This window comes from Schistocerca cancellata, chromosome 3 (genome assembly GCF_023864275.1).
Source record: "Schistocerca cancellata isolate TAMUIC-IGC-003103 chromosome 3, iqSchCanc2.1, whole genome shotgun sequence".
Lineage (NCBI taxonomy): Eukaryota > Metazoa > Arthropoda > Insecta > Orthoptera > Acrididae > Schistocerca > Schistocerca cancellata.
Window position 1 is genome coordinate 669,544,428 of NC_064628.1, and position 26,349 is coordinate 669,570,776.

The following is a 26,349-nucleotide window of genomic DNA, read 5'->3' on the forward strand; positions in this document are numbered from 1 at the left end:
TGTACGAATTTTCAAAGATTTTAAATACTCTTTGTTACACGCTATAATATATACTTTGTGTGTATATGTTTGGGGGAGGGAACATTTTTGTAATTTATTATTAATATAACAGACCACCCCATACGTTGCGTATAGACATCCGTTGTTTACCAAACGAATTCTGGAACTGAAATCACCTCCCATTCCCATTTAGTAATTATCTGTGCTTCACTCCGAGCGTACTGTTAGTGGGCTGCTTCTGCGTTGGCAGCGCTGTGTAGCGCTTTGTATTGGATCTCTGACTGCGCTTTCTTTGTAAGAGACTGTGGCTGAATGGACTCGGTGTTAGAAGTTAATCGCTAGTAGTGTTGGGCAATTGGAAGTTAGTCGCCATCAGTGATTGAAGTACTGTTGGGCAGTTGGAGGTGAACAGCCAGCAGTGATGGATGTTAAATGTGAGAAGTTAGCATTGATGGAGGGAAGAGGTCTTAAGTGACGATCTGGAAGTGTCCGACTTGGAGATTGAAAATTATTCCTGATTTTATATCTTTGTACTGGATGTCAATGACGATTTATTTTCGTGTTTGAACTGGATGTGACTTTATTAAGGTAAAAAAATACATTATCTGGTTTGCAACAAAATCTTTCCTTTGCTAACCACATGCCTATTAGTAGTAGTGGCTTTTGTAGTTAGAATCTTTCATTTAGCCGGCAGTATTGACGCTAGTTGTATTGCAGTAGTTCGCGTAATGAAGATTTTTATGAGGTAAGTGCTTTATGAAATGTATAGGTCATTCTTACGATTTCTTTTTAGTCAGGGCCATTCCGTTGAAATAATTATTTGAAGTCAGGTTGTAATATTTTTGAGCAGTCAAATTGATGCGCTATAATATTGTGGGACAGGGTTGACATGATAAGAAAAAGTAAAGAGAAAGTAGGCTCAGTACGTTCAGTTTTACCCAGATGTTTCAGAATGAAATATCGTAGAAGTTTCATCTTCTCAGTCGTTCAGCGATTTAAGTACAGATTCACACATTTAAATAAAGAAGTTTCACTACTACTGGAATTTTTCGCAGAAAAGAACTAAATCCTACAACAGTCCGCTCCACTCCCATAAGAAGGGACAGAACGGCAAAACGACACAGAATGAACTAAAATACTACAATTCCATCTGTCTCGTGAAAGGATCCGGTGATGAATATTTTTCGTTTTACGTTTAGATTACATTAAGTTTTGTGAAGCAAATGCTGGCTCGTGCGACCTTGACTCGCAGCTCGACTAGTTTCCTCTAATGGTGCAGGAAGACTGAATACCGCGTCGTGTTGCAGCCTGACGCCCGGGGAGCGGCGGCAGAGGCGCGGCCGTCTGCAACAGCCCCGGATGAGTCTGCTGGGCAAGCCGCTCAACTACCGCGCCAGCCGCCGCGACGCCCGCTACCGACGCCTGCAGAGCAAGGTCTACAACTTCCTGGAGCGGCCGCGCGGACTGCAGGCTATCATCTACCACATGCTCGTGTGAGTACCCTCCCGCCTCTCTCTCTCTCATCTCTAGGTCCACTGCTGAGCGGAATGCACGCGAAGAGAATGCGGCAGCGTGTCGAATGTGCGATGTGACGCGCTCTGGAGCTCTACAGTGCACGCCGAGATCAGCCTACGTACATTGTGTTGTCATAATAGGCGAATTCCCGACAGTAGATTCTCAAATTCGCAACCCCCTTGGCTATAATTATCTTGTGTTAGCGGATTTTTTGGAGGTTACAGGTCCACAGCTTCGTGTAATGTTCGTGGTTATTTTAAAATTACAAGTAACAAACAAGAACTTTGCGTGATTTGCATTTATCACTAGCTTTTCCCGGCCACACGTTGCTGTGGCTCAACCTGGTTAAACGGAAAAGAAAGAAAACAGAAAGCACATGTTTTCCAGTGTGTCATGGCAATTGCACATAGGCCTATACCCTAATCTCTTCTCCCCTCTGACCCTCTCCGTCAACCCCTCTGACCCCTCTCCCTGTCCTTCTTTCTGCATCCTATGTTGGTTACGTCCCACCCCTCTGTCACCTCCTCTCCCCCCCCCCCCTCCCCGATCTGACCGTGTGCCTTCTTTATTGTTATTCTAAATTCAGATTCTGTAGTAGACTACCGGTAACATTGCAACATTGCATATGGAGTACATGAAATGATTACATTTATAATTCTATGGCACAAACGATTTTGAAGTACCCAGTATCAGCCCATGCTGAAACACCCGTATAAGTACGTGGTGTAGCCTCCATGGGCGGCAATGCGGGAGCTGACTGTGGCATCCAGTCGAGCGTAAATTTGGCAAATACTATCCTGGGACACGTTACGCCAGGCCTACTCGGCCTGTTCATATACACTACTGGCCATTAGAGTTGCCACACGAAGAAGAAATGCAGATCAGAAACGGGTATTCATTGGACAAATATATTATACTAGAACTGACATGTGATTACATTTTCACGCAATTTGGGGGCATAGATCCTGAGAAATCAGTACCCAGAACAACCACCTCTGGCCATAATAACGGCCTTGATACGCCTGGGCATTGAGTCAAACAGAGCTTGGATGGCGTGTACAGGTACAACTGCCCATGCAGCTTCAACACGATACCACAGTTCATCAAGAGTAGTGACTGGCGTATTGTGACGAGTCAGTTGCTTGCCCACCATTGACCAGACGTTTTCAGTTGGTGAGAGATCTGGAGAGTGTGCTGGCCAGGGCAACAGTCGAACATTTTCTGTATCCAGAAAGGCCCGTACAGGACCTGCAACATTCCGTCGTGCATTATCCTGCTGAAATGTAGGGTTTCGCAGGGATCGAGTGAAGGGTAGAGCCACGGGTCGTAACACATCTGAAATGTAACGTCCACTGTTCAAAGTGCCGTCAATGCGAACAAGAGGTGACCGAGACGGGTAACCAATGGCACCCCATACCATCACGCAGGGTGATATGCCAGTATGGCGATGACAAATACACGCTTCCAATGTGCGTTCACCGCGATGTCTCCAAACACGGATGCGACCATCATGATGCTGTAAACAGAACCTGGATTAATCCAAGAAAATGACGTTTTGCCATTCGTGCGCGCAGGTTCGTCGTAGAGTTCACCATCGCAGGCGCTCCTGTCAAGAGTAACCGCAGCCATGGTCTCCGAGCTGATAGTCAATGCTGCTGCAAACGTCGTGGAACTGTTCGTGCAGATGGTTGTTGTCTTGCAAACCTCCCCATCTGTTGACTCAGGGATCGAGCCTTGGCTGCACGATCCGTTACAGCCATGCGGATTGGATGCCTGTCATCTCGACTGCTAGTGATACGAGGACGTTGGGATTCAGCACGGCGTTCTGTATTACCCTTCTGAACCCACCGATTCCATATTCTGGTAACAGTCATTGGATCTCGACCAACGCGAGCAGCAATGTAGAGATACGATAAACCGCAATCGCGATAGGCTACAATCCGACCTTTATCAAAGTCGGAAACGTGATGGTACACAGTTCTTCTCTTTACACGAGGCACCACAACAACGTTTCATCAGGCAACGGCGGTCAACTGCTGTTTGTGTATGAGAAATCGGTTAGAAACTTCCCTCATGTCAGCACGTTGTAGGTGTCGCCACAGGCGCCAACCTTGCGTGAATGCTCTGAAAAGCTAATCATTTGCATATCACAGCATCTTCTTCCTGTCGGTTAAATTTTGCGGTGTAGCAATTTTAATGGCCAGTAGTGTAGTATTCTAATCATAAGCCGAAAGGCCAAATACAGCTTTCGTGTTTGCTAACGATGTTTCGCTGTTACACGTTTTACATATACACTTATATATATTACATGTATTAAAATATGTAGCGTGTCCGTCCCAAATCTTTTCTGACTATTGTGAAAAAATCTGAAGTAAATCCGTCAACAAGTTTTCGAGATTTTTGGTAATAACGTTTCCCCTTTAATCAGGGTGTAACAAAAACGTACAGCACAGATCACAGGACACATTGTTCACACGCAGACGAAGAAATTATGTAATATTAACATAGCTCTGCAAACGATTTTTTTTCCCTGTTACAACTCATTTACTCCAATTCATTAATAATGGGACAAACACACTAACAGAACGCACCAGCACACCACACGGAACTCTTTCTCACAGGAGACGTTCTACATGCCATCTGTGGGCATTGATACATGCACCAACATGCGGTCGTAGTGAATCTCGGATGCGCTGTTGTATCCGTGGAGTGTTATGTATGATTCCAATCTTCCATAATACGGGCACGGAGTCTGTGAACATCTTGTACCGGGGTTCCATGCACGAGAGCTTTCAAATGACCCCAGAAATAAAAGTCAGTGGGTTTAGGTCCGGGAAGCGAGGGGACCAGGTAATTGGTCCATCCCTACCTATCAATCTGTAGCAAACACTCCCGGTACAAACGTTGAGCCGGCCGGAGTGGCCGAGCGGTTAAAGACGCTACAGTCTGGAACCGCACGACCGCTACGGTCGCAGGTTCGAATCCTGCCTCGGGCATGGATGTGTGTGATGTCCTTAGGTTAGTTAGGTTTAAGTAGTTCTAAGTCCTAGGGGACGTATGACCACAGCAGTTGAGTCCCGTAGTGCTCAGAGCCATTTGAACCATTTTTTGAACAAACGTTGATCGCGAGCGCCATCGCCCCAGCTAATACATACATCAAATGGGCATCTGCCATATCTGCATTTGTGCACACTGCAGTTGCACGAGCCAAGCCTGTGATTAACTGTACGTAGTAACTCGTGTGCTTGCAAAGGGCGTATTGATTGCTGGAAGAGTTTGTTACCCGTAATCAGGCAATGACGTACGTCGTACGGCAACAGGGACATGTAAAACAAAACACCGGCGATGCACAGCGTAACCAGACGTCACCAAGAGTGCATGTTCCCCACGATTCTAACGTTCTGTTCGTATGTGTTTTCCTTGATTAATGGGTTGGAGAAAATGAGCTGGTAACATGAAAACAAAGTGTTCAAATGGCTCTGAGCACTATGGGACTCAACATCTTAGGTCATAAGTCCCCTGTGACTTAGAACTACTTAAACCTAACTAACCTAAGGACATCACACACACCCATGCCCGAGGCAGGATTCGAACCTGCGACCGTAGCAGTCCCGCGGTTCCGGACTGCAGCGCCAGAACCGCTAGACCACCGCGGCCGGCCAAAGTGTTCCCAGGCACATGCTCATGTAACATAATTGCTCCGTCTACTTGTGAAGATTGTGTCCTGCAATTTGTTCTTAAATTGTCGCTAGTCGTGGCATATTATATATTTATTTGTAAGTTATATATATTTAAAAAATAGATATAAAAAACAAGCTCGTATTCGAATGCAATGTTATATCAAAATTCCGAAGCAATCGGTGAGAAACTTTCGTAGGGAAATTTTAAGTTTTTGAACAAACGAACGTTTACACACGAGTTAAGCATCAAATTAATCAGCTGTCGCAGAACCACCACACCACCGAGCATGAAATAAAATACTAAGAAAGCAGGGTAAAGGCGCACTCGACGCAACCTCTGGACAGTGCAATAAAGGAAGCGATCGAGATAATGGCTGATAACTTAATGAGCTAGGACAGAGGATTTAGCTAGAGTAAAGCGTGGAATCCAGTGCTCTGTTTACGTGTATCACGTCGGGAAACATCTCAATGCTCTCTCGCTGCTCATAGATTAGATCTTATTAAGATTTCTTTGTTAAAGAGCCTATTCTTAAAGCATTTTTTGGTTTAAACTTATTTACATTATTCCATAACATTTTTCTGTTGGTGCTGTCTTTCTGTTTTATTCTTTGACGCCGCTGATCACAATCGTTTAGGCGGCTCACAGTGTGTACTGTTTACAATTTGGTTGGTACCCAAACAGCGTGCAGCGGGATGTGAGCTCGACAACCGTAAAACACAGCCGAGTTGTCGAAATATTGTGTAAAGAAAAAAATGACTATTTGGCTGTAAACCCAAAAAATTGTAACCCAATAATGAATTAGTTCTCTATTGCTTATTCCGTGTCGAAAATCCTCAAGGTTATCGTTTGAGAATTACTCTTTAGTTTGATTTTAACTCATCAATTTAAGGAAATAAAATGTCATTTTGTTACGCGTTTATTTTGTAAGAACATAAGCTTGTAGTACAAATCAGTACTGGTAACATGTTTGCAGTTTAAGAGTTGAGGTAGTAAGAAAAAAATCCAGTAGACGGCGATGATAGACTCACTTATCGGGCGCTAATGACCGTAGCAGTTTTGCGCCATAAAACCATAACAAAAAAAAAAAAAAAAAGAAAAAAGACTCAATCACAGAAACCTTATCAGCAATCACGAACTACCTTGGGGTGTATGCTGGCGTACGAATATACTTTCACATACAGTATCCTTTCATTTTTCTTCTGGAACTTGTTGTTTCGGAAATGAAAATAGTTTCCACTGCCTTACTCTGACCAAGGGTTAAAGTTTCCCTTCGTTTTAAGACAAATCCACGAATTGGAAAACCTCTCCTAAATATTTCTAATTGTAATACCCTCTGCCAGCTAGCAGCTCATCTGGTATTACCATACCTGGGCATGGTTCCTTCTAGAACAGGACACTCTGCTTAGAGAATGAAAAGTACAAAACGATGGTCGATGGTAAATGTTGCAACAATTCGACATTTTTCGCAGATTTTAGTAAATAACAACGCCAAGAAATTTTACACGAGATACTGTTGTCCCTGTATGGAATTTAAGTGGTTTCGTAATCATGTGTACAGCGACAGAGAATCTGTTTTCATTATAGTCTAATGTATGGTCCACCGATAGAAGGATTGAATATTTGGTGTTTGGGGCTCCATGAAATAGTTTTCTTCCATTTTTTTATGTTACACGAAACAGAAATATGTACATTAGTGCTAAAATTTGACCGATTTCTGTTGTACTCGTCCACAGCAATCAACAAACAATCTCGGAACATTCTTACACTTTCAATACCATAAACAGATGAATTACCAAGTAACATTTATGTGTGACGGATACTAATATCTTTGATTCAAGAAATTTTGAGTAAGACTTAGCTAACGGAACATTATACAATGTGCAGACGTTTCATGTCATCCACCTCATCAACACCTACAACGCAGACCTTCATATAGCGTGTCGCCGTTTAAACTGCTTTTATCAGTTTATGCCTACCATACATAGGAATTTAACAACAGGCACACAAGCTTTGATGGAATATTATTGAACTATCCAAAAGATAACTTTACTGGCAGCTAAAATCCAGCTTCATATCGTCAATTTATTAATAAGTACTTTACTTTTACCATGCAGCTTTTGCTCGTATCTTATAATTTGTAAATATATCAGTATCAGAATCCTGGTGTTTCACGACGCAGTTTAAACTGTCTAATTTGTTTTCTAATGAAAAACTGTTACGCCGTCCCATAAGAAAGAATGAACTGTGGGGAGCATTCTATATTTTTACCTTCACTCAACGTATTTGGTCTCGCATTTTCACTGGTACTTGCGCCTTTGTATTCCCTTAGCCTGATCAGAATGTCTTTGTACTCCACGAACTCATGGTAGGTAGAGTAGTAAAAAAATAATTTCCTACCTACATTGTTCAAAAAATGCTCTCGTCTAAGTTTCTTCTTCGAAACTAACCGTCGCAGATGTAGTGCAGTAGACATAGACGTAGACGTTATTCATCGAGGCGCATCATTAAAAACGTAACTGAAAGCATAACCAGAAGCGTCTGGGGGTCACTAAACATGTTTTTTTCAAATACTGTGCTATACACCTTGGACAGAATACCTTGGATGACAGTCTCACCACGCACTATGAACAACACTTACAACGATATTCTTTAATTAAGCAAATCTTGTAACGTACGACGTTACTCCCTGCAATGTGAGGATTTTACAATAAAATTTAGTAATATGATTAGCAAATTCAGAACTTTCCAGGATGCATCGTTTACCATTCTGACTAGTACTACTTTAAAATTTATTCCAATACCTTTCTCTTTCTTTTCACTATTTCGTATTATTTACCTAGTCCTTCCACTTTCATATATGATATTATTTTTAGTGTATCTAAATACCCTCAAGACTTTCCATGGCTACTTAACTAAGAGTAATACATTTTATTTCTGTGACAGGTTACAGAACTTTCAACACCTTCTTAGTGTACCCCCATTTACTCGTTATAATCGGTGTGTCACTATCGTAAGTATGTTCTATGTAGACAGAACTATATTTGAGCTGCAGCGTCAGTTGTCCCTTTAAAATCACGTTGGTTGTGTCCTAAATACCAGAGTATCTGTTAACTTTCATCTTACTGTACTTGTTCTATTTCGCTGCTAGAATAACATAATTTTAGCAATACAGTACAAACTTCAAGAATAACTGCAGGCACTCTGCTGCCGTACCTATTTATGAGAACACAAATGTCAAAATAGCGAGAAGGCTACTTTCCCGACAAATGGGTGTCCCCTTGCAGTGCGCCAGCGTAGCTGAGTCTGTTACCTTGACTCTCAATTAGGAGCTGTTTTGACTTTGTAATCTTACTGCATGCGATAGCACAAATGAAGTCTGTTTGCGGGCCAGGCTGTTGTATGTTGGAAAATGGTACAAATAGTCAGTTCCGGGGCTCAGTCAAAGCCAACGCTATAAAATGTCTTGCTGTTGATCCTCAACTACAATTAAATATAGCAGAATTGTCACACACAAGCAAAGGTATGGTATTAATGTTATTTTTCTTTTAAACCATTGGATTTTGTTCAGAGTCAAAAATTGAAAGCTGATTTTCTGAAATGGAATCTAACACAACGGCCATGCTCTTCGGTCAGAAAGAAAAACAACATATCAGGTCGCGATTCATTTACTGGATTATTCATAGTACCCCTTTTCTAAGACGAATTTCACCTGCAAAACTGTTCTCCACCGGATTCTTGACTTGTTCTTCCATCTAGGATAACCGTACAATAGGATAAGTGGTGAAATCGGAAATGTTCTATGATGGATTTCGAAGATCGTGATTAATATCTTTAGGAAATTCGATAATGTAGAAAATTGTCAAGGTAAAAACTGCATACTGTGTTACTAAACGGCTTATCATAGAGGCATCACAGAACATATTACTTCCCTTTGCGATTGCTTTTTGATTACAAATTGAGAAGAAAGTGTAAGGTGTTGGGTAATCCAAGGTTGCATGCCCACAAGTTGATTGTCCGTGAATTACTTTGTTGTTACACTTTAACTCATCAATTTGAAGAAATGCCCTTCCTGTTACTTACGCGATTATTCCTTAAAAAAAACTTGCAGTATAAGTCAGAATTGGTTACATGTGATAAAGCTTTAAGGTACAAACAAAAATTATCCAGCAGACGGTGCGAAATCCACACTAATCGGTGCATGAAACAATTCGTTTGTAAGAAAGCAATCCGTTCTCAATGAAATTTACATGTTACCTGACTACAGAACAAATGTTGACCCTGAATGTTACTAATCTTTATCTTTACTCTTACAAACAATCACCGTATCAGAACTGTTAGTGCATATACACAGCAAATGAAAATATATTAACGTATATGACTGTCTGATAAAACTACATCAAAATTCTCAAGATAGCACTTTACTGAAATATTTTACTGCTGTTAAGTCTCTGAACTGATACTGATACTATTTACACCAAAACGCTTTGACAATCACTGTGCCTTACGCAGACACGAACTTTGATGGTAATTAAATTTGTTGTCCGACTGTGCACACGAAACGCTCGTTTGCTCAGCAACTTGTTGCTGTTAGGAATAATGCTGTGATGTGATCGTCAAAAAACAACTTTCATTTACCGTATTTGCGATGTGGAATGCAAGACAGTATCTCACCAATTTTCATAAAATGCTTCTTAGTACATAACTCACTATGTGCAATGCGAGTGTGCAAACAGAGTAAAAATGAAAAAGAGGACTAATCTTGACGACAAATCAATGAGAACAAAGACTCCAAATTTAACTATGTTTCATTATGACATGACAACAATACACATTTTCATAAAGTACACACACTTACACAAGATAGCGAAAATATTTCTTAATAACCCTCCTCTGTGCAGTTATACTATGTGATCAAAAGTATCCAGACACCCCAGAAACATACGTTTTTCATATTAGGTGCATTGTGCCGCCACCTATTGCCAGGTACTCCATATCAGTGACCTCAGTAGTCATTACACATCGTGAGAGAGCAGATGAGGTGCTCTGCGGAACTTGCGGACTTCGAACGTGGTCAGGTTGTTGGGTGTCATTTGTGTGATATGCCTGTACGCGGGATTTCCACACACATAAACATCTCTAGGTCCACTGTTTCTGATGTAATAGTGAACTGGAAATGTGAAGGGACACGTACAGGACAAAAGCGTACAGGCTGACCTCGACTGTTGACTGACAGAGACCGCCGACAGTTGGAGAGGGTCGTAATGTGTAATAGGCAAAAATCTATCCAGACCGTCACACAGGAATTCCAAACTGCATCAGGATCCACTGCACGTACTACGATAGTTACGCGAGAGGTTAGGAAACTTGTACGTCATGGTCGAGCGGCTCCTCATAAGCCACACATCATGTCGGTAAATGCCAAACGACGCCTCGCTTGGTGTAAGGAGCGTAAACATTGGACGACTGAAGAGTGGAAGAACGTTGTGTGGAAAGAAGAACCACTGTACACAATGTGGCGATCCGATGGCAGGGTGTGGGTATGGCGAATGCCCGGTGAACGTCATCTGCCAGCGCATGTAGTGCCAACATTAAAACCGGAGGCGGTGGTTTTATGGTGTGGTCGAGTTTTTCATGTAGGGGGCTTGCACCCCTCGTTGTTTTGCGTGCCACAATCACAGAAAAGGTCTACACTGATGTTTTAAGCACGTTCTTGCTTCACATTGTTAAAAAGCAATTGGGGCATGGCAGTGGCATCTTTTATCACTATCGAGCGCCTGTTCATAATGCACGGCCTGTGGCGGAGTGGTTACACGACGATAACATCCCTGTAATGGACTGGCCCGCACAGAGTCTTGACCTCAATCCTATAGAACACCTTAGGGATGAAACTTCCTGGCAGATTAAAACTGTGTGCCCGACCGAGACTCGAACTCGGGACCTTTGCCTTTCGCGGGCAAGTGCTCTACCATCTGAGCTACCGACGCACGACTCACACCCGGTACTCACAGCTTTACTTCTGCCACTACCTCGTCTCCTACCTTCCAAACTTTACAGAAGCTCTCCTGCGAACCTTGCAGTACTAGCACTCCTGAAAGGAAGGATATTGCGGAGACATGGCTTAGCCACAGCCTGGGGGATGTTTCCAGCTTCTGTAAAGTTTGGAAGGTAGGAGACGAGGTACTGGCGGAAGAGCTGTGAGTACCGGGCGTGAGTCGTGCTTCGGTAGCTCAGACGGTAGAGCACTTGCCCGCGAAAGGCAAAGGTCCCGAGTTCGAGTCTCGGTCGGGCACACTGTTTTAATCTGCCAGGAAGTTTCATATCAGCGCACATTCCGCTGCAGAGTGAAAATCTCATTCTGGGGACCTTAGGGATGTTTTGGAACGCCGATTCGTGTGAGGCCTGACCGACCGACATCGATACCTCTCCTCAGAGCAGCACTCCATGAAGAATGGTCTGCCATTCTCCAAGACACCTTCCAGCACCTAAGTGAACGTATGCCTGCGAGAGTGAAAGCTGTCATCAAGGCTAAGGGTTGGCCAACACTATATTGAATTCCACGGAGGGCGTCATGAACTTGTAAGTTATTTTCATCCAGGTGATCGGATACTTTTGATCACATGTGTACCTCCCTTGACACTTGTTCAACGATAAAACAAGACTATACGTTGCATTATTAAATTTCTATTGGGAACTTCAACCATTCGCAATGTTCTAACAATTTAAGTACAAAAAAATTAGATTAGGTACCTTAAAAGTCGGCTTTCATCATTCTTCTATTAATATAATTTCCTTTGCTCAATATCTTTCCTCAAAACAAATTATTCAACAATCCTTTTTTAAATAATACTGTCTTCTCTACACGGTAGGCCACCTTCCATCCTTTTCGGAACAAGTTCATTACCAGACTGACCAACACATACTGTTACTTACTTCAAAATGAAATAACCTCCCTAACCAATATCTCTGGCCTCTTGCAAGGAATATAATACGTATCATTGGGGTTGAGTACATTTATGAAATTCGCAGCTTCGTTCACATTCATGGGCAACAGTACCTGAAAATCTTCATGGGAAATGAGGTAGTCCCCTTTTAGCCTAATAAGCGACCACGAACGACATTAACGTGTATACTAACGATCAGATATACTTTAACGTTCACTATCTTTTCATGTCTGAGACAAAAACTTGTCTGTTTCTGACCAAGGGTATTAAAAGGCGAATGCAAGGACTGGAAATCATCTTTCAAATGATCCTAATTGTGATTTCCTCAGCCCTGTTACCATCTCGCCTTGTATACGGTTGAAAAATACGTGACCCTACATGGACGTGGGTCATTACTAGAAAAGCGGAATATACCTAGAGAATGCAAAGCACAAAATAATAGTAGACGGTGAATGTCGGTAAAATCCGATATTTTTTGCAAATTTTAGGAAACAACTGCTGCACTGAGTCTGATTACAGGCCGAAGACGTGTCTGAAGGCGTCTCAGATAGCAGTGGGATACCAACCCGACTATGGCCCGCCATACGACCTCACAACCAAGAGTGATAGTCTGTAGTGGCATTACTTTTCCAAGCTAGACTCTTGTGGTTGTTATCCACGGCACCCTTACAGCACAACGGTTCGTCGACGATATTCTATCGCCCCGTTTTGTTGCCCTTCATTGCAAGCGATCCAAGGTTTATATTTAAGGAAAATAAAGCCCACCCGCACACGGAGAGAGTTTCCACTGCTTATTTTCGTGCTTCCCAAACCCCAAATTGGGCAGCAAGATCATCAGATCTCTCCCCAACTGAGAACGTAAGGTGCATTATGGGCAGGGTCCTCCAAACAGCTCGTGGTTTTGACGATCCAAAGCGCCACTTGGCCAGAAGGAGGAGGACATCCAACAACTGTCTATCAATGCCAGTCCCAAGAACTGCTTGCATAAGGGCCAGAGATGGACCAACACGTTATAGACTTGCTCAGTTTGTGAAGGTCTTTCTCTTGAATAAATCATCCAATTTTTCTGAAACTGTAATTATCTGTTCGACTGTAGATGTACATCCAATCCACCGATTTCCGTCCAATTTGACATTAGTGTCGTTTACCAGTTAACTCTCGCAGTTACTCAAGTTATTAAGTTACGGATCTCAACAAAGGTAAAAATAATCTCTATCAATGAAACGTTACTGAACTATGAGTATAATTCAGGTAGTTAAGATAATAATGAGAAATGAGTATATCTACTTTTACCTTGATTTTAATAACCAAGTAACTCATTTAACGTAACAATACCTAAAACCATTCGTTCCTAAGCGTGGTACACCCCTCTTATAAACATGCATGTTATGTGAATGGGTGGTGTCTGTTCTTTCAGATGTGGCCGAAAGAGCAGACACCACGCGGGATCCACTGCTGTGACAAATATTGTGTAAACTGAAGGAGAGGGGGCAGAAAGGAAAGGAACTAATTATATCAGCTGTATCGGGATTTTGTGAGGAACTAGCGGCGACGAATGAAAATGTATGCTGGACTGGGACTCGAACTCTGGATCCCCTGCTTACAAAGCAGTTACGTAAACCACTGCGCCATCCAGACACAATGTTTATGGCATATGCGCGGATTTATCTTGACGTACTCCGAGACCGACCCACCTTCCCAACCAGCGCCACTTACCTTAAGTCTCAGTCCATGTCCTCCAAGCTCTTTGATTTTAGATTCCCACTGGAGGTGGAGTATTAACATGCATCTGCACTGGAGGTTGTGAATTCATTGCCCACCGAGGCGAATCAGTTATATGAGTGCGTGGTGTCTGTTCTTTCAGTCCGAAAGTGTTGGATGCTCATTTACTCTCGACCACCAGTGTGAATCCAAAGTCAAAGAGCTTTTAAGGCCCTGGACGAGCACTGTGGGTTGGTGACGACAGGTGGGAATGTCAATTGGCCGGTGAGCGTGCCGAGATAGTCCGCACATTTGCGATATATACTGTGCCCATATTCGCTGTGGTTAAGCAATTGCCTGGTAAGCAAGAGATCTGAGGTTCGAGTCTGAGTCCGGCATACATTTTCACTCGTCGCCGTTGATCCCACACAAAATCGTAATGCAGCTGACATTATTTCCTTCCCTTTCCTTTCTTTTCTCCCTCCCCCCCCCCTTTCAGTTCATAATTATCTGCATGTTAGACATATAATGTGTAATTCATTAGAGCAGTCAGAACCGTGACCTGCAGTCAGAAGCGTGACCTGATCGTACCAACACCGACGCCAGAAAGTATGAAGACAGAGGCTCAAAATTCTAACATAGTGATAGTCAAATCTTAGAAGAAATTCGGTCAGCAATGTAGTATAAAAAATTCTAGTAGCCTCTGTGCTGCAGAGATCAGCTACCAAATAAAATGCATTCATCACACTGGCGAAATAGTGAAAGATGCTTTGCACATTATATTGATTAGCGATAACGTTTGAAGCGCATTAGCGTGCGGCAACATTTTCACGGTCGTTATCTGAGTCATAGTCATCCGCATCATCTTCTGATTCGTAGAAATCGTCCCACAAAAGCATTTTCCTAGCATGAACATCGCATGCTTTACTACTATTCGAAGCCATGTTGTTTTCACTTACCACTGTTCACCTGCTCACATCTTGACAGAACTGTTAATATCGAGAATCTGAAATCTGGGATAAAACTGCCACTGTTTGTCGTGGAACTATCAACTAATATCAATAAAGCACGCAACTTATTGTGTTGTAGATGCAATAGCTCTGTTCCTCATCAACTGTCTCTTACTATTGTTTACAGTGTAGGTCGTCAAATAAACTGAATTTCTAGCTGTAATCAATTAAAGAACGAACTCTTAAATCTAATGAAAATAAATTAAAAGAAAAATAATCAGGGCTCTGTGGCTTTCGCTGTGTTATTCAGTGGTTTAGTATTTAACTAATTTGTAAATGAAAATTATAATCTTATTTTATTACATTGAGTAATTACTAAATATTTTTTCTCCCGGCTAAAGATTTGGTCAAGTTGCTAAAGAACTCCAAGTTAACGTCGTGGTAAAGTATTGTCGTTAAGTTGTGTAAGTGTCACTAAATCACAGTTCATACAACAGATTCTATACAACTATTGATTGTGATGGAAACAGTTATCTTCAGCAAAATGGTCATTAAAACCACCGAATATCAGCCGCGCACAGCACTGACGTATGTTGCCTGAAACAATATTCTTCGCAACTCGTGCGTAATTAATTTCGGCTCCATACATCAGCTAGAAAAGTTTGTTATAACGATCGTGCTATGAGCACTGTTTTTAAAGTACCAATCTGATTCGAATTATTTTCGTTAAAATGAGTTCGTGACCACCGGTGCACATTTATTTTTACACATTTGTATTACCTTCGGCATTTATGTCTGCAGAGTTGCGTAATTTGAATTTGCCGCTGAGATAATTGTTAAGATGGCAGCAGACAATTGATAGAGACTTTCTATTGTTAGAGCAAATGGGATAAGTATTTGAAATGCTTATTAAACTTTACTTTCGTATTGTGCACTATTTAGACTTCATCAAGCAAACATTTGACTTTTTTCTAGGGAAAACACAGACAAAAAACGCGATACAAATCGCTGTCATCAATGGCTGCGCTCCTTGCAGCGGAAAGAAATAATTAACACAGATAATGCTTACTGAGAGAGGAATTAAAGTTACAAATAATTATTCATTCATATTTATAATAATAATGAACTCTATTCTCAAGTAATAATTGACAAATAATTACAATTTCTTAACAGACCTCAGTTTGATATGCGTCCGCAACCTACAAAATCCAACCAACAAAAGGTAAAAACAAAAGAATACAAACGCAGATCATAAAAGCAATTATCATTGTCTTTGTATGATACACATCGATATGTCGAATTACATCATAAAATATTATGTAAATAATTAATATTTATCATCGTTTTCACTGTTTTTTTATGTGTCGAATAGTTAATGTTTATAACTGTTAGAGGCTTAATTTCCTGTCGTAGCACTGTAGCTAAAATTTATCTCGTGGATGTTACAGCTCCTTATCACATAAAAGTAAGTGTACGTTTCTTTGTCCACACCTTTTTTTGTTACTCGAGGTCAGCTTAGCTAATCATACAGCGTCACCTGTGCTGCTTCGCTAAGGATTAGCTTCTTTATATGACTTGAGGTATTCGTCAACCATCTGGTTTGAGATTTTTCCCTCCCTCTTCATCTTTTAGCTATGGAAAGGTACGATGGTCAGAAATGACACTTTCATTTAAATACATAACTACACTGAAGTTACAGGTATATATATAGAACCCTGGACCTTACAAGATGCGGGACATGATGGTGCCACAAGAATGGTAATGAACTCTCGCCGAACAAACGCTGGATCGTCGTTGGCGCATGTGGATGTGCAGTACGTCTCACCTAAAATGTCGTAGCTACACTACTCATTCTCTTACGGAAATTAAATATGTATATACACGAATGTTCCTTTTTTCGATGTTCCTGGAAAAAAAAAAAAACAGATTTCGGACCACACTCCATGCAAGCTGTGTCCCGATGTGGAAGTCATCCTTCTCGTAGTCCCGTACACAAATAGAAGTGCCCGATTACTTCAGGCTAGTCCGCTGAACTAGCATCTCCTTGTTACGCACGTTCCATCGATCTGGAACCATAATTATTAAACAGTGAAATGAGTAGGCGTAGAATTAAGTCTGACGAGTTATATAGCGATGAAGAGATTTAGTGGTCTTTCAGAATATAAGAATACTCAAAAAATTCGAAGGCAAAACTGGCGTAATTCTTCATTCACCTCATTTACACACTTGACCCTACAACGTACTTCAGAAACCAATATCTCTCCAGACAGAACTCATTTCAAACTTACCTCCATCAGAATCGCGAGCAATCTGGTAGCAATATATTGATAGTTAACTATAGACTAAAGGCAGAAAACAAATACCGCAATAAATGTCTATAATAGTGCAGTTCCACCCCTAATAACGTGTCTGATCAGCAACTAGCCTTTGCATGGGGGCTTCATTATAAAATGAAAATAATTTTAGTAGCTGTGTGTCCGGTTACGAAGTCTCCTAACCGGTTGGCCCTGACTAGTATTAGTACGCAATCTGACTGCATAACATAACATTAAAGAATGAGAGGAAATTTCCGTTAACACAATTGATTAATTAAGTCCCCAGCAACTATGAAAGCTACGAAACGACAAAGCACAAGTGTAACTGTTCTGTGTGTGGAAGTGTGATTCAACGTACACGTATCTGGCACGGTTCTTCCTCAATACGACGAGATATTTTAAACACAATTTACAATGAACTAATTGAAAAACCAGAAATACTATAATTGCACATAGAAACCAGAATTTCAAGTCTAATACATGAACACGAGCCAGATGCTTTGTTGACTGAACCTGTGACCAAGAAGCATTGTTATTTAGGAAATTTGAAATATAAAAAATTTTTGTTACCTCCATATATATTGACGAAAAATACACTGTGATCATTGCAACATCTTCCATATATACATTACACCACCCGAACAACATTTACTCTTTCGCCCAATAGAAGAACAACTGCACACGACATGCTCTCAACTAGTACTGCTCTCGACATCCTCTCAACAAGCACTTCCCACGGCAACCTCTGAACTACAACTGCTCTCGACATTCTCTGAACAACTACTGCCCCAGTGGAGGCGGCGGAATAATACTCTTTGGCGCAATCTCTGGTACTGTGACTGAGGGTAGCCACTTTTCATATGCCCCTCCTCCACGGGCTAGAATTTGATGGTACTTTTTACCAGCATTGGTGTTGAAAATACCACCAAATTCGTCCAAAAAAATACAGACAAAAATAAAATATAATATTAATAAGTAAATATCACATAACTAGATAAATTTTGGCTTTGCACTGACCCTTCAATAACCTAATATATAAAATACAGTAAGGAATACAAATGCTTGCATACATGAGATTTTACATTATGGTTTACACAAGTATCATTCAATCAGTGACACCAATAATGTCGAATAGGTGCAGGTAAGAGTCTCATAACACTTCGTAAACAGTAAATACACAAAAAATCAGTTTAAACAAATATTCACATAAAATCTTTTCAATAGTTCAATAAATAGGTAGCACTCCTCAGAGTAGTTGACAGTTCCAACAGTAGCACCCAGCAATGGTCAACAGGTGCAAATAGCAGTCTCATAACATTTCATCAGCAGTATTTAAACAGCTCCAACAGTGGCACCAGGCAATGGTCAACAGGTGCAAATAGCAGTCTCATAACATTTCATCAGCAGTATTTTAACAGCTCCAACAGTGGCACCCAACAATTTTGAACAGGTGCAGACAGCAACAAGTAACATTATCTCAATAGAAGCAGTTCCATTAGTGACACCCAGTAATGTTGAGCAGGTGCTGACACCAACAAGTGACATCATCAGTAGAAGCAGTTCCAACAGTGGCACCCAGCAATGTTGAGCAGGTGCAGACAGCAACAAGTAACATTATCTCAGTATAAGCAGTTCCATCAGTGGCACCCAGCAATGCTGAGCAGGTGCAGGTAACAGTCCATAATATTCACTATCACTAATTGGACAGTTCATCACAGTTCATCAGCAGAAATTAAACATTTCCAAGTGGCACCCATCAATGTTGAACGAGTGCAGGTAACAGTCAATAATATTCACTATCACTAATTAGACAGTTCATCAGAGTTCATCAGCAGAAATTAAACATTTCCAAGTGGCACCCATCAGTGATGATAGGTGCAAGCACGAACAACAGTTTGAATGCACACACAATTGCTTTTACAAAATTATTATCAATGCTTTTACACTAAACATACAAATTATAATAAACACACAAATGATATCAGATAATTGTCATATTAACTATTACAAATACACAAATATCAGTAAACCTACTGTATAATATTTATGGGTGTCAGTGCAAGCCACAACAAACAAGTAGAATAATATTTAGGAGGTAGGTCGGTACCAATTATTTGGGATTAGGAAAGGAAAACACACAAAACACACTCACTCATCTTTCATTTACATTTTAAGTACTACTGTGTAATTGAATAGTGTTAACTGTGAAAATGCAATTCTATCAAAATTTGATGTTCAACATTTGTATCAAGTAGTAGTGGTAACAGTGTATAACAGTCAATAATAGTTAGTCAACGTCGTAGTCATCATGTCAAGACCAATGTTTGCCAAGCCAAATCAAAATGTACGGTTGCTGAACAACTGTCAGTGTGCCAAGATATGCAAATGCTTCCTATCTCCAAAAATAAAGTATATACTGCTTATTTATTTAACAAAGTGTGTGTGTAGACAATCTTCCTTCCACTTGAGTGTTCTAGTCTGCCATCTTCATCCTCCTTGTTCCATATAAACCAACAAAAGAAAAATATGCTCCTCACTTACTTTACCGCTTATCCACCAAAACTCCACTAATCATCAGCATCACATAATCTTAATACTTCAATAATACCTCTTACGTCGATACATATAAACCTTATCATCAATATCATTTACCTTACCTCTTGTCCACCAAAACTCCAATAATAATCAACTTCACACAATCTCAATACCTCAATAATACCTCTTCAATACGTCGATACATATAAACCTTATCACCAATATCATTTCACTTCCATAACAACTCTTTCCTCTAGTCAGTCTCCTCGAACAAGTACAGATAAAATCCTAGTGCAAACTTCAATTCATCATCCCATACAATCCGAAGACACAACGTCCACACACGACCTCTGTGTTATCCACCTGACCCAAATCTTCTACTCATTATGAATTATAAAATACATTTTGGTTTCCTTGTCCATCATTAGATAAAAGAAATCCATACATGACCTCTCACAGCCTTTAGTTTGAATAACTTTCAATAAGTAAGTACGAGTAAGGAGTGTGAATGATCGTAATATTTCACAGTGTGTACAACACATCAAGAATCATGGCAAAACAGAAGCAAACATGTGGAGTATTTTTTTGTGTCAAGTGTCACTTGCTATTTCAATTGCTCACGAAGAATGCAGTGTAATAACTGTCAATGGTCTAAACCTAGTGTTGGTATTTCATGTCGTTAGGTTCCTTTCTATTAGCATAAATTTGTACAGCTTCCATAAAACCACCAGCTCATGTGACTTCAATGAAGTTTCTTGCACCAATGTCGTTCGTAGAATTATAGCAGTTAATTTTCTTGTCTTAAAATATAAAGCACTGAGCGCAAGCAAAACATGCAATAGCGAGTAAATATACCAGTAGAGAACAGAATGTCAACAAGTGGATGCAGCACAAGCCCTACAACGAGGCTCTGCCAAGCGAACAATCTATAATTAATACCATAGTGTGACCTAAACTCCATGTTCGTACACAGTATATCTGCATTTCTATATACCAAATTAAAGAGTAGATATGACAAGAAAATAAAAATGTGTAAATATGCAATCCATATGCAAAGCAGCAAATATATATCTTGCATAATAAACAGATCATTAGCATCATATCGGCATAAGCAGATAAATGTACATATGTAATCTTAATAAGTAAACATGAAGGTGCAAGCAGATGAATCACAAAGTATGACTTACATACATAACCATATCAGCACGACTAATCAGGTGACAATTATAATTTAAATAAATAAGCACAGCAGGCACATAATAAAAAATATGACATCAGTGAAAAAGTCACAGCAGCCAAGCGATGCATAATATACATAAGTAACAACGCTGTTCATTAATCAATCGTTGTCAAAATCAGTTAACACAAAGTATAAATCACGTAATCGCGAGCAGCAGATTACGTCTAAAGTACATACCTAAGTGGAAATACGTTACCTCAGAAATAAACTCAATTAATAGTTACCTTTTTAGTTTATTACTTTCTTCTTCGATATTACATTCTTCCTGAAATTTTCTCGATAGCAAGTCCTCTTAACGTCGGACACACACAGAATTTACCTGAAGTTCTTAAATATTTTATACAACTGTGTCCTGAAAAGTACTGAACGTTAATAACATAATTTATCAAGTCACTATAGCTTTATATTGAATTTAATCGGAGAAATTAGACTTGTGTATTTGTTTACGGCAGTCAGTGCATTCGCACTGAGCGCTCGATCAGCTGTAGTTACACGTGACGTAGGAAGTAATTGTTTGCGGTCAACGACTGCCTTGTGCGGTGCGCAGACTTGACTGTTGCTTTGAGTATGTGCCGCTGCCAGAACACGGTGCGGTATCCTCATATTCTCTGTATGTTTACATATAACTGTTAATTTCTCAAAAGTATGTCATTCTACAAAAATTTTAACGTTCGATATATGATGTATTCCCTTAGAGCGCCGAGATTTAAGAGTTTCTACTTCGACAGTGTTATCATGAATAATTTTGCGAACTCTATATAGACCGTTATAAAGCAGAAAAAATTTGCGACACATGCCTTTTCCGTTGTGTGACAAACGATGAGACTTAATCAGAGACTTTGACCAACTGACAAGGTTTTTAAACGACCAGGACGTTTAGCTGATTTCTGTCTTCTAGCAGCCGCAGATGCAATATTTTGTAGAGCCAGGTTGACAACTTTAGAATGCCGCAGTTTCCGTGTAGGCGGAAAAGGAACGATTTCGGAAATGCGATTTGTCGGTGCTTTATTTTTTAATACCAATATAGGCGGTAAAGAAGTTGAATCACTAGGGAGTTCATTCAGAATGTTTTGAAAAATATGATGATACTGATCCCACATTCTGTGATTCTGATGAGAATAAAGTCGACACAATTTATTGATTTCCTTCATCCATCTCTCTGATGCGTTAGATTGAGGGTGAAAAAATGAAATGAAAATTGGTTTGATCTTACGACGCCATAGAGTACGAGGCCAAATTTTAGAGCGAAACTGTGATCCCTCATCTGATATAACTTTATCAACATGACCCATTTCTTTAAGAAAATCTTTGATGAAAGCATTAGATACTGAACGAGCTGTTGCTTTGCGTAAAGGTGTAAAACACACATATTTTGATGTTAATTCCACTGCTACCAAAATGTACGCAAAACCATTAGTAGAACGAACCATTGGACCGAACAAATCGACAGCAGCCATCTCCTTTAATTTCGCTGGAATGATACGAAACAACGGTGTTCTGTGAGAAATAGTTGGCGGCTTAGCCTTTGGACATTGCATTTGGCAAGAACAAATCGAATACGTTTTCCATATTACTGAAGTAGTAATTTTCTCGTAATTTATGAAAGCATTTTCTGGGACCAAAGTGTGCATAACTGAAATGTGTATACCAAATCAATTTATTAACCCACTCATCAGGAATGCAAACTAACCAAACAGAGTTGTCAACAGATTTTCGTTTAAAAATAATATCATTGCGAACTAAATAATACTGTCTAATCGCTACGCTTTCCTTTCTCCTCCACTTCTCCTTAATGTCCTTCCAGATTGGATCCTTGTTTTGCTCCTTAGCGATGTCCTGGAACGAAGACGAAATAAAATTTTCAAGCACAACACCTTGAATATACATCAAATAATAATTGTTTTCCTTGCAGTCTTCCTCAGCACTTTGTTTCAAACCCATAGGTGCACGTGATAAAGCATCAGCAATAATATTTGAAGAACCCTGTATGTAAACAATACTAAAATCAAATTCCTGTAGATACAGCGCCCATCGTGGCAATCTTCCATGTGTTAATTTTGTTGACATAAGAAATTCCAGAACTCGATGATCGGTGTAAACCTTAGTATGTCTGCCATACAAAAATATGCGAAATTTTGTGAAAGCCCATACAACATCCAAAGCTTCAAGTTCCGTAATCGAATAATTCTTTTATGTTTTAGAGAGAACATGACTTCCCATTGCAATAGTTTTCTGTACTACAACGCCGTTTTCTTCTATCTCTTGAAATAAGTGTGCACCTAGGCCTTTATATGATGAGTCCGTCGCCAAACAAAAATCTTTAGATAAATCCGGATATGAAAGAAGTGGAGCAGCAACTAAAGCATCACGAAGTTGTTCAAATTCTGATTGAGCTCCCTCATCCCAACACCAATTAGAATTCTTTCCAGATAGTTCACATAAACGAGGTGTGGCCAAATTGTCCAATCTAACAAAGCGTCTAAGAAAATTACAGACACCAAGGAAACTACGAGCATCACGTTTTGTAGTAGTAACAGCACAATTACGAATAGCGTCTAGTTTCTCTGGATCAGGGAGAATGCCTTCTGTAGAAATAATATGACCAAGAAATTTCACCTGTGAACGACCAAATTCAGATTTTTCCAAGTTCACTATAATGCCAACTCTTGCAAAAATACGTAATAATGAATCCATAATTTTGTTATGCTCACTCCAAGAACGTTTAGCAATAAGAATATCGTCAACATATGAAGTAATATTGTCACGAAGATAAAAAGGTATAATTTCGTTTAAACCACGAATGAATGCTGCTGAAGATACAGTAAGTCCAAACGGTACTTTCCGAAATTACTTTTGGGTAAAATAGTCATATCCGGTTATTCTTTATCGACTCCTTTTCTAGATTGATTGATAATTGAAGAGTTGTGTTGATAGATACAAAGAATAGTAAAAGAGTAGGCAGCAGTGCAGAAAACTAAAAGTGAAATAGTACCACTACAGCTCGGGGCCCTGTGTACGCTACGGCACATATTCACTTAGTGTTGTGAATCCCCTGAGGACCTAAATAGCCACACATAAATTCCAGTTTGTGACTTAGTGGCCAATTTGGTGGAAGTGCGTACATAAATTGATCAAACTATGAATATGGATGTATGTCATTCTTTGAATTGCGAAAGATCTTAAATTTCCGAACAGTTAAAAAGTGTTTATAGTCAAAGTTTTCGCCTCGTGGCGACAAAGACCTACCGCGTCTGTCCCAGTCCGAATGTCGATTACTGTCAAGTTCGTGTTCCTGGCGCTCTCTTGTTGCATCTCGTAAATGAAATAAACTATTTTCTTCAAAACCCGCTGCTATCTGTGATTCTAAATTTCTTGTACTGTCTTTTCCTACGATTTCGCTTTCAGTTTGTTTAACTTGCTTTCGTAACGCCACAAATTCCCTTTTAACGCGTTCATTAAATTTTCCCTGATTTTCAACATGTTTATTTATGTTCTGGTACTCATCGGTTTCTGCAAATGGCAGTGGAGCTGTATCATCTGAATCTCTGCCCCCATTTAAACTAAGACTTGTCAATTTATCTGAAATCTCCTCAACTCTTTCCGATAAGTCACTTATTTGTTCTTTCTGTTTATTTACGTCTTCTGTAAGTGTCGCGACTCGGGTTTCAGTATTGACACATTTAGTAGTTAACTGTTCATATTGTTGTGTTAGGTTATTTATTCTGTCATTTGGTACGGATTCCTCGATTCTTTCAAATATTTCTTCCTTATCGTGTGCACGTTGAAGATTTAGCTCTGAAAATTTTTGTACTATCGCGCGATCTCTTTCTTCCTGTTCTCTATCCTGTTCCTTTTGTCTAATTTCTATTGAAATTAATCCATTATTGTGAGCCTTCAAAATCGGTTGTACTTCTCTCTAATTTCTTTCTTTAATTCATCTTTCATGTTTTTGAAACGTGTCTCTATTAGTGAGTCTAACTGTGTTGCCATTGTTCCCATATCAGTTTTAATTGTTCCTATTTGTGAGTCTAACCGTGTTGCCAATGTTCCCAACTGTGTTTCCATTGTTCCCATACCAGTTTTAATTGTTCCTATTTGTGATCCCAAATTTAATATTGCACTCATCAAGTGCTCCATATAAACTTGTTCGAAATTCTTTTCGCCTGTAACATTTCCCGTAAAACTAACTTCCTTCGGCATAGCCGTAAAGCTATCTGTGTTCGATGCTATTTCAGAATCTTCTATCGTTAATCTCATATTCTGAAAATTTTCCGATTGTGAAAAATTTTGAACTGGTTCCGGACTATTTTCCCGGCTTATTAAATTGTTTTCTACTTCATTATTCATCATACTGTTCTCCTGTGTTGGCGAGTTCGCCATGTTAACAATTTCGTCATTCTGATTATCCATCATTTTGGCCTTTTTCATCGACCGTGTAATCATTTACAAAACATACAAAACTCGTCACTATACGAAAATTACACACAACATAACACTTTATCACCAACAATACCACTCACACCAAATACTTCCCGATAAACACGATTAACGAACAATTGAAATCTTCATAATTGCACAAAATTGTCAAACCCGTATATGAGACATCAAAAATTAAATTCTGCAAAAATACCATTAGAAGAATGACAAGACAACTTCAAATGTTCAGTTACCAAATCTACACATGCAATATAGACTACAATTACTAAACTACAAATTACTACAACAATACTACTGTCTGCTATTGTTACTGTCAAAAGAATTGCAAGGGACGATCCGAAGTAGCGGTCGCCACGTGCATGGGGGCTTAATTATAAAATGAAAATAATTTTAGTAGCTGTGTGTCCGGTTACGAAGTCTCCTAACCGGTTGGCCCTGACTAGTATTAGTACGCAATCTGACTGCATAACATAACATTAAAGAATGAGAGGAAATTTCCGTTAACACAATTGATTAATTAAGTCCCCAGCAACTATGAAAGCTACGAAACGACAAAGCACAAGTGTAACTGTTCTGTGTGTGGAAGTGTGATTCAACGTACACGTATCTGGCACGGTTCTTCCTCAATACGACGAGATATTTTAAACACAATTTACAATGAACTAATTGAAAAACCAGAAATACTATAATTGCACATAGAAACCAGAATTTCAAGTCTAATACATGAACACGAGCCAGATGCTTTGTTGACTGAACCTGTGACCAAAAAGCATTGTTATTTAAGAAATTTGAAATAAAAAAAATTTTTTGTTATCTCCGTATATAGTGACGAATAATACACTGTGATCATTGCAACATCTTCCATATATACATTACACCAACCGAACAACATTTACTCTTTCGCCCAATAGAAGAACAACTGCACACGACATGCTCTCAACTAGTGCTGCTCTCGACATCCTCTCAACAAGCACTTCCCACGGCAACCTCTGAACTACAACTGCTCTCGACATTCTCTGAACAACTACTGCCCC

At 39.9% G+C, this 26,349-nt stretch overlaps 1 protein-coding gene across 1 annotated transcript in view; it reads left to right on the top strand.

Moving 5' to 3' along the window:
- The first annotated feature begins 1,312 nt into the window (after positions 1-1,312).
- LOC126175638 (potassium voltage-gated channel subfamily KQT member 4) overlaps positions 1,313-26,349 on the top strand; it is a 992,116-nt gene continuing 967,079 nt past the window's right edge. The window contains exon 1 of the mRNA XM_049922528.1: positions 1,313-1,493. Coding sequence (XP_049778485.1) covers positions 1,360-1,493 — 134 coding nt within the window. The 5' untranslated portion in view covers positions 1,313-1,359. The remainder of the gene's footprint in view (positions 1,494-26,349) is intronic.